The 12,568-nt window shown below is 43.6% G+C and overlaps 1 protein-coding gene across 1 annotated transcript in view; it reads left to right on the forward strand.

The window, feature by feature from the left end:
* Positions 1–7,137: 7,137 nt before the first annotated feature.
* Positions 7,138–12,568, forward strand: part of LRIG3 (leucine rich repeats and immunoglobulin like domains 3) — a 52,059-nt gene continuing 46,628 nt past the window's right edge. The window contains exon 1 of the mRNA XM_073327962.2: positions 7,138–7,496. Within this exon, the coding sequence (XP_073184063.1) occupies positions 7,279–7,496 (218 nt within the window). The 5' untranslated portion in view covers positions 7,138–7,278. The remainder of the gene's footprint in view (positions 7,497–12,568) is intronic.

Genomic DNA, 12,568 nt, shown 5'->3' on the forward strand with positions numbered 1-12,568 from the left:
GCAGTATATGCAGCACCAGAACCTGGCAGAGCAATACTGGGCGAGTAGACAACGTTAGCACGGTCACATGAGTGACCAGGACATGGACACAGATTTCTCTGAAAGCATGGGCCCTGGCAATGCATGCATCATGGTGCTAATGGGGCAGGTTCATGCTGTCGAACACTGATTCTGGGCTCGGGAAACAAGCACAGACTGGTGGGATCGCATAGTGTTGCAGGTCTGGGACGATTCCCAGTGGCTGCGAAACTTTTGCATGCGTAAGTGCACTTTCATGGAACTTTGTGACTTGCTTTCCCCTGCCCTGAAGCACATGAAATACCAAGAGGAGAGCAGCCCTCACAGTTGAGAAGCGAGTGGCAATAGCCCTGTGGAAGCTTGCAATGCCAGACAGCTACCGGTCAGTTGGGAATCAATTTGGAGTGGGCAAATCTACTGTGGGGGCTGCTGTGATGCAAGTAGCCCACGCAATCAAAGATCTGCTGATATCAAGGGTAGTGACCCTGGGAAATGTGCAGGTCATAGCGGATGGCTTTGCTGCAATGGGATTCCCTAACTGTGGTGGGGCCGTAGACGGAACCCATATCCCTATCTTGGGACCGGAGCACCAAGCCGGCGAGTACATAAACCGCAAGGGGTACTTTTCGATAGTGCTGCAAGCTCTGGTGGATCACAAGGGACGTTTCACCAACATCAACGTGGGATGGCTGGGAAAGGTACATGACGCTCGCATCTTCAGGAACTCTGGTCTGTTTCAAAAGCTGCAGGAAGGGACTTTATTCCCAGACCAGAAAATAACTTTTGGGGACGCTGAAATGCCTATTGTATCCTTGAGGACCCAGCCTACCCCTTAATGCCATGGCTCATGAAGCCGTACACAGGCAGCCTGGACAGTAGTCAGGAGCTGTTCAACTACAGGCTGAGCAAGTGCAGAATGGTGGTAGAATGTGCATTTGGATGTTTAAAGGTGCGCTGGCGCAGTTTACTGACTCGCTTAGACCTCAGCGAAACCAATATTCCCACTGTTATTACTGCTTGCTGTGTGCTCCACAATATCTGTGAGAGTAAGGGGAAGACGTTTATGGCGGGGTGGGAGGTTGAGGCAAATCGCCTAGCTGCTGGTTACGCGCAGCCAGACACCAGCGCGGTTAGAAGAGCACAGGAGGGCGCGGTACGCATCAGAGAAGCTTTGAAAACCAGTTTCATGACTGGCCAGGCTACGGTGTGAAAGTTCTCTTTGTTTCTCCTTGATGAAACCCGCCGCCCCTTAGTTCACTCTACTTCCCTGCAAGCTAACCACCCTCCCCTCCTCCCTTTAATCATTGCTTGCAGAGGCAATAAAGTCATTGTTGCTTCACATTCATGCATTCTTTATTCATTCATCACACAAATAGGGGGACGACTACCAAGGTAGCCCAGGAGGGGTGGTGGAGGAGGGAAGGAAAATGCCACACAGAACTTTAAAAGTTTACAACTTTAAAATTTATTGAATGCCAGCCTTCTTTTTTTGGGGCAATCCTCTGTGGCAGAGTGGCTGGTTGGCCAGTGGCCCCCCCACCGCGTTCTTGGGCGTCTGGGTGTGGAGGCTATGGAACTTGGGGAGGAGGGCGGTTGGTTACACAGGGGCTGTAGTGGCAGTCTGTGCTCCAGCTGCCTTTGCTGCAGCTCAACCATACACTGGAGCATACTGGTTTGGTCCTCCAGCAGCCTCAGCATTGAATCCTGCCTCCTCTCATCACGCTGCCGCCACATTTGAGCTTCAGCCCTGTCTTCAGCCCGCCACTTACTCTCTTCAGCCCACCACTTACTCTCTTCAGCCCGCCACCTCTCCTCCTGGTCATTTTGTGCTTTCCTGCACTCTGACATTATTGCCTCCATGCATTCGTCTGTGCTCTGTCAGTGTGGGAGGACAGCATGAGCTCAGAGAACATTTCATCACGAGTGCGTTTTTTTTTTCTTTCTAATCTTCACTAGCCTCTGGGAAGGAGAAGATCCTGTGATCATTGAAACACATGCAGCTGGTGGAGAAAAAAAAAGGGACAGCGGTATTTAAAAAGACACATTTTATAAACAGTGGCTACACTCTTTCAGGGTAAACCTTGCTGTTAACATTACGTACATAGCACACGTGCTCTTATAACAAGGTCGCATTTTGCCTCCCCCCACTACGTGGCTACCCCCTCAACCTTCCCCCCTCCCCGTGGCTAACAGTGGGGAACATTTCTGTTCAGCCGCAGGCAAACAGCTCAGCAGGAACAGGCTCCTCTGAATGTCCCCTGAAGAAAAGCACCCTATTTCAACCAGGAGACCATGAATAATATCTCACTCTCCTGAGGATAACACAGAGAGATAAAGAACGGATGTTGCTTGAACGCCAGCAAACATACACTGCAATGCTTTGTTGTACAATGATTCCCAAGTACGTGTTACTGGCCTGGAGTGGTAAAGTGTCCTACCATGAAGGACGCAATAAGGACGAATAATAATAAGCCTTTGGGAGTACATCCAGGAGAGCCGTGAATGCCAGGGCAAATTAATCCTTTCACATGCTTGCTTTTAAACCATGTATAGTATTTTAAAAGGTACACTCACCGGAGGTCCCTTCTCCGCCTGCCGGGTCCAGGAGGCAGCCTTGGGTGGGTTCAGGGAGTACTGGCTCCAGGTCCAGGGTGAGAAACAGTTCCTGACTGCCGGGAAAAACGGTTTCTCCGCTTGCTTGCTGTGAGCTATCTACAACCTCATCATCATCATCTTCTTCGTCCCCAAAATTTGCTTCCGTGTTGCCTCCATCTCCATTGAAGGAGTCAAACAACACAGCTGGGGTAGTGGTGGCTGAACCCCCTAAAATGGCATGCAGCTCATCATAGAAGCGGCATGTTTGGGGCTCTGACCCGGAGCAGCCGTTCGCCCCTCTGGTTTTCTGGTAGGCTTGCCTCAGCTCCTTAAGTTTCACGCGGCACTGCTTCAGATCTCTGTTATGGCCTCTGTCCTTCATGCCCTGGGAGATTTTGACAAAGGTTTTGGCATTACGAAAACTGGAACGGAGTTCTGATAGCACGGATTCCTCTCCCCATACAGCGATCAGATCCCGTACCTCCCGTTCAGTCCATGCTGGAGCTCTTTTGCGATTCTGGGACTCCATCATGGTCACCTCTGCTGATGAGCTCTGCATCGTCACCTGCAGCTTGCCATGCTGGCCAAACAGGAAATGAGATTCAAAAGTTCGCAGTTCTTTTCCTGTCTACCTGGCCAGTGCATCTGAGTTGAGAGTGCTGTCCTGAGCGGTCACAATGGAGCACTGTGGGATAGCTCCCGGAGACCAATACCATCGAATTGTGTCCACAGTACTCCAAATTCGACTTGACAAGGCCGATTTAAGCGCTAATCCACTTGTTGGGGTGGAGTACGGAAATCGATTTTAAGAGCCCTTTAAGTCGAAATAAAGGGCTTCATCGTGTGGACGGGTGCAGGTTTACATTGATTTAACACTGCTAAATTCGACCTAAAGTCCTAGTGTGGACCAGGGCACACACACACACACACACACACAATCATTTAGAAAATGAGTGACACTATTGATTATGAGAGGACATAGCTCCATTTACTAGTGTGTGTGTGTATATATATATAAAAGAGAGAGATACTAGTATCTATATATCTACTAATAAATGGAGCTATGTCCTCTCATAACAGTGTCACTCATTCTCTAAATCATTTTGTCAAGCATTGATGAGTGGAAAATCTGAAATATTTGACTAGTGTAGAGATTAGCTGTTAATACAAGTTTGTGGGGGAAGCCTTATCCCCTATTTTCCCATACAGGACATAACCTTTGGTGGATGTAATTGGTAATTCTTTTTGATGTTCTGACATAAATCCCAGCAGATATAACTATGCTTCTGATGGTGCAGTAAAGAGCCCTTTGAAAATGGACTGAACATTTCAATTTAGATGTGAATCAACCATTATTAGTTATGTAAAATATATGTCAACTGCATCAGAGGATACCGCCAATTCAGTCAAAGGCAAAAATTGTGCTGTATTTTAACTTGGTTTCATTTAGTATTAATAAAGAGGAAAATATCTGACATCTGTCTGATTTAGACTCTCAGCTCAATTATGTTTATGTTAAAGCAGTATCTTAATTTAAATTAATTAATGCTATCTAAAAAATTTTACTTAAGCACTTTGTAGATGTTAATCTGCCTAAAAGTTAATGGACCTTTCAAGAAATATAAATTAAGGACCCAAGCCTGCAAATCCTTGTTCAGACTTAAATGAAATTATCATGGCCTGTACAAAGCCATTTGACTTCCCAACTGCAAGACCCAAGAGTCACTATGCAACTTTCTTTCCCTTGCTCCAACCTACCCCAGACTCCTGTGCCATATCAGACTGGGGAGGGGCATAGCACCTGAAACTAGATCCCAGCTTGGGGGGAATAGATGCATCTTGTTAGACAGGAAGAAGAGACTCAGATGTACTGCAATCAGAGCTATGACTAAAGTGCACCATGAACCCACCTCTCTTTTATTTACTCGTGTGTAGTCTGAGCAGTAAACTTGAAACTAGCATTGGTGAGAGAACCCCATGTGTCCCTATTGGTGGAGTCCCAGGCTCTTGCAGGTTTGACAGCACTGGCTGAACTGGCTCTGGGGACTACTGAAGAGTAGGAACTAGTTATGTGAACAAAGATTTGCAGTAGTAGGCTCTGTATTAATAAATGCAAGGGCTTTGAGATCCACTGATGAAATGTGCCAGATAAAAGCTAGATATTATTACTTTATTTTACAATTCATAATATGAGAGAGACAAACACAGCTATAACAACTCTGCCAAGAAAATACATAATATGCTAAATTTTAAAATGCTTTATTGAGCATTAAGAAAAATAGAGTCCACAAAAAATCCAACTGAATAATTAAATTAGAAGGTAAAGAAATTAGGAAAATTAAAGACATTTCATGCATTATTTAACACTTCAACTGTATAAAGTTTTCTTAACAATGCACTGAAATAGTGTTTTTTAAAATTATGCTTAATGACCCATACAACTGTTACATAAAACAGTAACACTTGCCCTGTGTAGTATTTTAAGATGTGTTTTTTATGCTTTACTTTCTGAATTCAACTATCTCTTTTCCTTTTTAACAGTTTGCACTCACACAAAATATATCATTCAGTGTTATGATAAAATAAGTACAGAATGTTTTGCTTTTATATTTCCTCTTGGATGTTAAAACTGCCAGCTTAACACTTCTGTTACTACTTATCTCTGAGTCACTGCCCTTGCCAACACTCAAGATAAGACAAGCTCGCATATTCCAAACAAAGAGGCACTTGCTGTTCATTCTGGGAATTGTAATAAAGTGTGTTACCGAACTGTTCATATTCAATTTTATTTTTTAATACATACATTTGATAATTCACTGTGATAGAGACAAAGATTTTCCTCTTTAAACAAGATTTAGATTGCTTTGACGAAGAGACAAATATTAAACTATGTAGTTAACCATGGAATATGTGGATGTATTTACATCTTAATATGCCAGTTTCACAAATCTGTGCAGTGAAATCCTGGCCCCATTAAGTCAATGGAAATTTTACCACTGACATCAGTGGGAGCCGAATTAGGCCAGTGGTGAGTGGTTTTAAAAATCTTGCCTGTGGTGTCCTGTCAGCCTTTTCCTACTGCCTCTGCTGGCTACCATTACACCAGGTACACTCCAAAACAGCTGTCTGTAGAGTAATTTGCACTTGAAATGTTTTCAGCTTATATGATTTAAGTGCTAATTTGGGTAGTATTATGTATTAGAAAAGAGTTTTTCACCACCATTTTAACACATTTATGCCCCATTCACAATGGCATAAAAAACATGACAACAGAAAGTATTTTTCCAAATGAGACTACCGCTTGCTTTTTGTACGATAGGTGGAGGCAAAAACAATAAAGACAATGAGCCAAATCTTGGCCCTTCCCTGCTGTGCAGTGGAGCCACCAAGCATACAAGACCCACTTGGTTTCCTAGCTGCAAAGCTGCAATCAGCTCCTGAGATGGCAACTCTATATTCCGGTGAATATTATTACTCAGGTGAGTGCTAGAGGAAGCATATAATTTACATGAGGCCTCCAACCTGGAGTTGCTTGGCACTTTGCTTCCAAGGAGTGGAATGTGGTGTAACAGATTCCGCTGTAGGATCAGGGTGTGTGGAACTCCTGTGCAATAATTAGGATTGACTTATTATAGGCTACCTCAGCCTCGGGAAAGAGATGGGGCAAATATTGTCCCTGTCTCATTTCCATGTATCATCCAACCCCAACAGTGAATAAAGTGAAAGAAATTTGGAGCTCTGATCATTGTGGCTGGCCCAGCTACACGGGACCTGGATGGGACAAAGCTGACCTGTCACCACCTTTTAAGTTCGTCTGACCCTAGGACTGACTGAGAGATGGTTTGGACTCTGACATAAGCTGGAGCAGCCTCAGAGTGGCTCTAACTGTGCCAGTTGGTGTAATATGTGGAGGTCCTGGAGCACAGCACTATGCCTGTTCAGGCTCCTTCCCGGGACCCCTCTGCTGGGGACTGAAGGGTTGGTGTAACAGGGATTCTCCTTTGGCTGGGGGGAAATCGTCAAGGGGTGACCTAAGCCTCTGGAAGGATACAGAGGGGTCTTAGCAGGGGCTAAGCATCTGGCCCCATTACCTGATCATACCCTTCCTCTGCATTATTATTATGGGGCAGCCTTTATCTTTTCGGTATCGAGGCAGGAGGGCTCTGGGTGCTAGCCAAAACAAAGGGTGGCAATGCATTTCCCCGGGGCTGGGGTGGCCCGGATTCTTAACACGGGCTGGGGTGGGGTGGGGTGGGGTGGGAATGGTCGGGTTCAGGTGAAATCACACAAGTGGCGGTGACTTTGCCGGGTTTCTGTCAGAGCCTGGAGCCCCCCCACCCCCCGGTGGCTCTGTTGGCAGTACCCTTCCCCCCTCGCGGATTTACTCTCTGGCTGCTGGGCCCCTTCGCGGGGCACGTCCCCCAGCTCCAGGCTTGTTGTTGTCACGTGGCCGGGGGAGGGGGCTCCGGCCGGGGGGCGGGCCGGGCTCAGCGGGAGGAGGCGGAAAGTTGGTGGAGCGGCTGGGGCTGGCGGAGACTGCAGCGGGCTGGGCGCTGTCTGCTTCGCCCGGCGGCCCCGGGGCATGAGCAGGACCTGCCGACCGCACTGAGAGCCGGCAGGTTGCGCCTGGGCGAGAGCGGGGCGGCGGCTCAGGGAGCCCCGGCCATGAGCTGCCCGCTCCGCGCTGCCCCAGCCGCCGCGCTGGGCTTGCTGCTGCTCCTGCTCCTGCTCCTGCTCGGCCGCCTGGCGGGGAGCTCGGCCGCCGGCGGCCCCGGCTCCCCCTCCTGCCCGGCTCCGTGCCGCTGCTTGGGGGACCTGCTGGTCTGCAGCCGCCTCAAGCTGAGCCGGGTGCCCGAGCGGCTCCCGCAAGGGGTGGTGCAGCTGTGAGTATCCCGCGGGGCGACCCCCGCACGGCTCCTGCGCAAGGAGGGGGCTGGGCATGGCCGGGAGTGGGGGACCCTCAGCCCGCTCCGGGCTCCGGCAGGGCGCGGCGGCGCAGCAGCCCCCGAGTCCCCCCTCGGGGACTTGTTGCTGGGCTGGATTTGGAGGGTCTGGCCCTGCAGCTGCGGGGGGAGGGGAGCTGCCTCCAGCCCTCCACGTCCGTAGGGAGTGGCGTCCCCAGCGCCCCCCTCTGCAGCCCCCTGCCCATCTGGGCATCGTCGGCTCAGCCGGGGCATGGGTCACCTAGGGGAGCGTCTCAGCCCGTATATGTGACTTCTGCCTCCCTTACCCATCACCCCGCCGGCCTCCTCCCACGCACTTGTCCTGTCTTGGGGGGGTCGGGACTCGGGACGGGGGGCATGGTCCTGATCAGAAAATTGTCCAAAGGAGAAGGGGTGCAAGGGCCTTTTGTCACTTACGAGGGGCTGAGTGTTTGTTTGTTTTTTTTTAGTGAGGGAGAAAGTTTTTAGAGAGGCGAATAATGCGGGGAACTGGAAGCTATTGGAAGTGACTTGTTCGTTCGCAAGTTGGGGCAGAGTCTGGTATCCTGCCAATAGGAAGAAATAAAACTGATACTGAACTGAAATGTAGAAGGTTATATTGGCGGGAGGGCTGAGGAGGAAGAAAGATGCTAAGATTGAATGTCTGTTTCTGTTTTAAGTATTAAAAAAAAACCCCAAAAACTCTTCTCTAAGAAAACTGATGGCTGATAGGCATTGAAAATAATTGGGCCCAGAAAAGTTGCATATTGCTGTTAACATCACCAGAGTGCACTCCCCCCCCTCCACACCCCGTTATCTAATGAATATTCTTTACAATTACATTTTTGCAAAGCATAGTGTGTCCTTTGCAGGTAGTGTCAAATTGCCATATTCACTAGTATTTCTTTCCTATTGATCCTTTTTTTTCCCTCTAGTGGTTTTAAGAAATGTATTAAGAAGACAGCATATATCAATTAATTTAGCAAGACAAACTTGAAGACTGCTTAGTAACAAATATTAAAATGTCATATTTAGAATACTTAATTTTAGTAACAAACATTTTTGAACAAATCATAAGATATTGAAATTTCCTAAAAGAAAGAAAAAATTGGTACGATCTGGAACTTTTTTACATTTGACTTCTATATTTGTCTTATTAATTTTCTATTAAATTTCAAAAACCGATAGAGATAAAGACTAACGTAAACAGGAAGGCTTTCAATTAGTTTTGACTAATTCTGTTAAATTGCCTCATCTGGAGGTCATGCTTCTTTATTCATGAAACATGGATGGCTGTATTGACAACATATGGAACTGAACATATGAATGACTTTGGGAGGTGACTCTTTCCATGAGTAGTATTGGAAAGTATCTGTGAGAGAAAAGAAACTTAAGTTTTCCTTTTGGTTGATATGGTTAAGATGTTTCAGTGATATACATATTCAGCAATTCATTGTGCTTCCTGTTGAATGTTAATCTTTCTGGTTCTTTTGAGTTGCTCAGTAAGATAAAATAAATCTTTTGACAAAACTTGTCAATATGTCAGAAAATTAACATCCCTTTACCTTAGTGCTGTTAACTTAACATTTAGCTTTAACACCATGACAAACTAAAACTAAGGGGAAAGCATAGAACCTTTAACTGGAATTTACTTCTAAAAGTTGTCTTAACATAAATAACCAAATGTGTTGCCTTTTGCAATTATTTTAGTGATAGACACTAAAATAAATTACAGAGGGTTTTCTGTTTAGCACAATTGGAAGTGTAAATTGTTTTTATGTAAGTTCACATTCCTTTAAAGAAGTGAGAGAAAATAAGTTCCATTTGTATAAATAAATACTGGGCCTGTTGTAAGATATCCTGCTGTGATCACTCATTGGACAGCTGTGTCATTTGGTCTTAAACTCACAGGAGTACATCTTTGTAGGTGTCACCAAACCATGTGGTTTGGCTGCTTTTGTGTAAATGTTTCTTTTGTTTGTGTGAAATGCCTTAGAAGTACCCATGTTTCTTTCTTCCTTCCCTTCCCCTTAATAAGAGAGTGCAGAAACATGTGGCATTGTCTGTTTCCTCCTCCTGTTCAGTATTTGGAATTTTGACTGCTCACGGTGCAAGATAATGATTTTCAGCTTCAGGTAGTCAATAAAGTTTGAGTTAATGTGATTGTTACTCCAAACTATTTACTTATAAATAGTAACAGATTTTGTGTATTTTGTTGACAAATAGAAGAAAATATATATAATCTTGAAAGGCAGTAATTTAGTTGAAAAACTGCCAAGCCTTATTGGAAAATGTTGTAATATCCATTAGACCCAATTCTCAAGACCTTACTAAGGCAAGAACTCCCTTGTGGTTTGGTGGAGTTCTTGCTTGAGTTAGAACTTCAGGACTAAGCCCATTTTGAATGTTTTCCTCTTCTCTTCTGTCTCCCTATCCCCCAGTGCCTCCAAAAAGTCTGATATAAAGTAATATCTAGCATTATGAAGTGATGGCTCGGTCCTGTCTCATTCAAAGTTCTCACAAAATTAATTGAATGTTGTGGGTGTGCAAAAAATGCTGGATCGGAGCAGGCCTTATGACTACAGACAGTGAAATTAAGAAAATGAGCTTCATTGTTTGAAGGTTGAGTGTTTGCATTCTGTTACAGTGCTGTCAGTAGTTGCTCCATTGATCCAGAAGCTGTCTCATGAAATATAGTGTAAATAGGGAATTTTGACCAGCTTTATTGGGGATTTAGAGTAAAGTGCATCTTCCTTAGTGCCATCTTCACATAATGTAATGGAAGTCCATTGAAAACTGAAAACTGATAAATATTTGTAGTGGCTTTGTATATAAATATCCTTAGATTTCAGTTTACTTCTAGCATATGTGCTCTGAGATTGAAAGAATGTTGCTTTGTTAGAATTAATGTTTCAGAGCCAGAATTGGGGGAGGGAAAGCAAATACTTGCCAGTGCTTTCAGTATTTTTAAATTCTATTGGAATTTTAGAATGTGTCTTACCAGGTTCACCTAGGAATGCCAAAGCTGTCCGTGAGACAGAAGGGAACATCTAAAAGATGATTTCAGCTAGTGTTTGTACTGCATCTTTAGTATTTACATTTTATAAATACTCTAGTTCTTTACCAGAATTGCCAGAAAAAAATTCCTTATGGTTTTCACAGCTGTTTTTCAATATTTTCCAGACTAAAACTTTAACATAGCAAGCTGATTTATGAGTCACTTTGGATCAGTGTCTTAAAACAGCTACAGCCTGGCTTTTTGTTTTTTAGCTTTCCTGATTTCTGCTGAATTAGCAGCTCTAAAGGCCCCAGTGGGATTGATTAAGAAGCTGTTGCTGGATTTGCATTTTAAAATTGCACTTGAGGCTCAGGTTTCTGAGTTCTCTAAGGGAAGAAGATGATAATTGCAACTAAGAGTTGTAAATTAAGTTAGGGTCTAAAAATTGTATTTATATAGTGTGTGAAAATGGAGAGGTACCACCTCTTCTGTGTTAGGCCTTCTCTTTGGTTTTTTATTACATAACTATTAACACTTTAAAGCTGCAGTTCAGCTTTTCAGTGAAGAAGCACCATATGAAAGATTGTTAATGCAAAAGTAACTGAGTATGAATAATTTTTCTTTCAGATGTTTCATAAAATAGGTTCCTAAAGGACAGGGTCAAAAAGGCTTGAAACACTGCAGCATATTATAAGTATTACTGTTCTGTTGCAGTATAAATTTTTAAGTGAAGAGTGGACTATATAGTTTCTACTGTCTAGTAAGAGTTTCTTACATGTAAATTTGGTGTCCATAAAGTGTCTGAATTTAGTCCCCATTATATCTTTCTTGGCTCTTAGAACTCCAATAGTAAAAGTAACCATAGGAGAGATTTTCTTTCTCCATTTAATATGGCTTTAGTTCGGAGGAGTTAGATTTGGGAGGGAGAATCAAAAGTGGAAAATATTTTGCAACCTTAGTATTTAGTTTTCAGAGTAGCAGCCGTGTTAGTCTGTATTCGCAAAAAGAAAAGGCGTACTTGTGGCACCTTGGAGACTAACCAATTTATTTGAGCATAAGTTTACGATGACGTGAGCTGTAGCTCACGAAAGCTTATGCTCAAATAAATTCCTTAGTCTCTAAGGTGCCACAAGTACTACTTTTCTTTTAGTATTTAGTGTTGCCCACTCCTATTTCTAAGTAGAAATAATAATAATAAAAAAAAAAAAAAAACCCAAACAAACGCAGTCCACTTGCACTTTCTTATAAGTGGATTTTAATTCAAGGGCGGTAGTTGGATTTTGTCGGGTTTTTTAAAGTCTGTATCTTAAATTTTTACACCTAGGGCTCATGAGAAACTATAGGTTTAAATTTCACTTAAAATACATTTTCTAATTGCTGATTTTTCTAACTGTAGTTGATTCACATTGAGAAGTTCTGTCTTCACTCATAGTTCACCTGCAAGGAACAAACTTCCCCATAACATTTCTAAAAAAAGATTAACATTGAAACTGTGGCCTTATTAAATACTTTTTACTTTTATTGTATGTAATGTTAACAAAAAAAATTACACAAGTATGTGTGTTTGAGAGAGAAGGCTCAGAATTAACTTTTTTTTTTTGTTTGTTCTTTTTCAAATAGGAGATAAAAGTAAGTAAATCGATGTGGAGTCTCTGGATGTATATATTTTAAAAAATAGATACCCACAAATTTTGCATGTGGTATCTGCAGCGTTAAAGACTTAAATTTTGTTTCAAACAAAATTTAAGTTGTTACACTCACGGTTGCCTTGATAGACTCCAGATGGATGTGAGCTTGAGCTATGAGTGAAAGTGTCTGGCTCCAGTGTGGTGATCATGCACAGCAGTGGTTGTAATTGCAGGATTTTTATAGTTTAAAGACTCTGCCAATTTTTTTTACATGTTATAACTCTAGCAGAACAAATCTACTCACGTCTGTTACTGTCTGGTGGGTCCTTAGGCAAACATGTTTTAAATAAACCTTTTGCAGGGTGTTTTAGATGAAACGAAGAAACGCAGGTTTTTAGCAGTGATGT

The sequence above is a fragment of the Lepidochelys kempii genome, chromosome 1 (genome assembly GCF_965140285.1).
Source record: "Lepidochelys kempii isolate rLepKem1 chromosome 1, rLepKem1.hap1, whole genome shotgun sequence".
Classification (NCBI taxonomy): Eukaryota; Metazoa; Chordata; order Testudines; family Cheloniidae; genus Lepidochelys; species Lepidochelys kempii.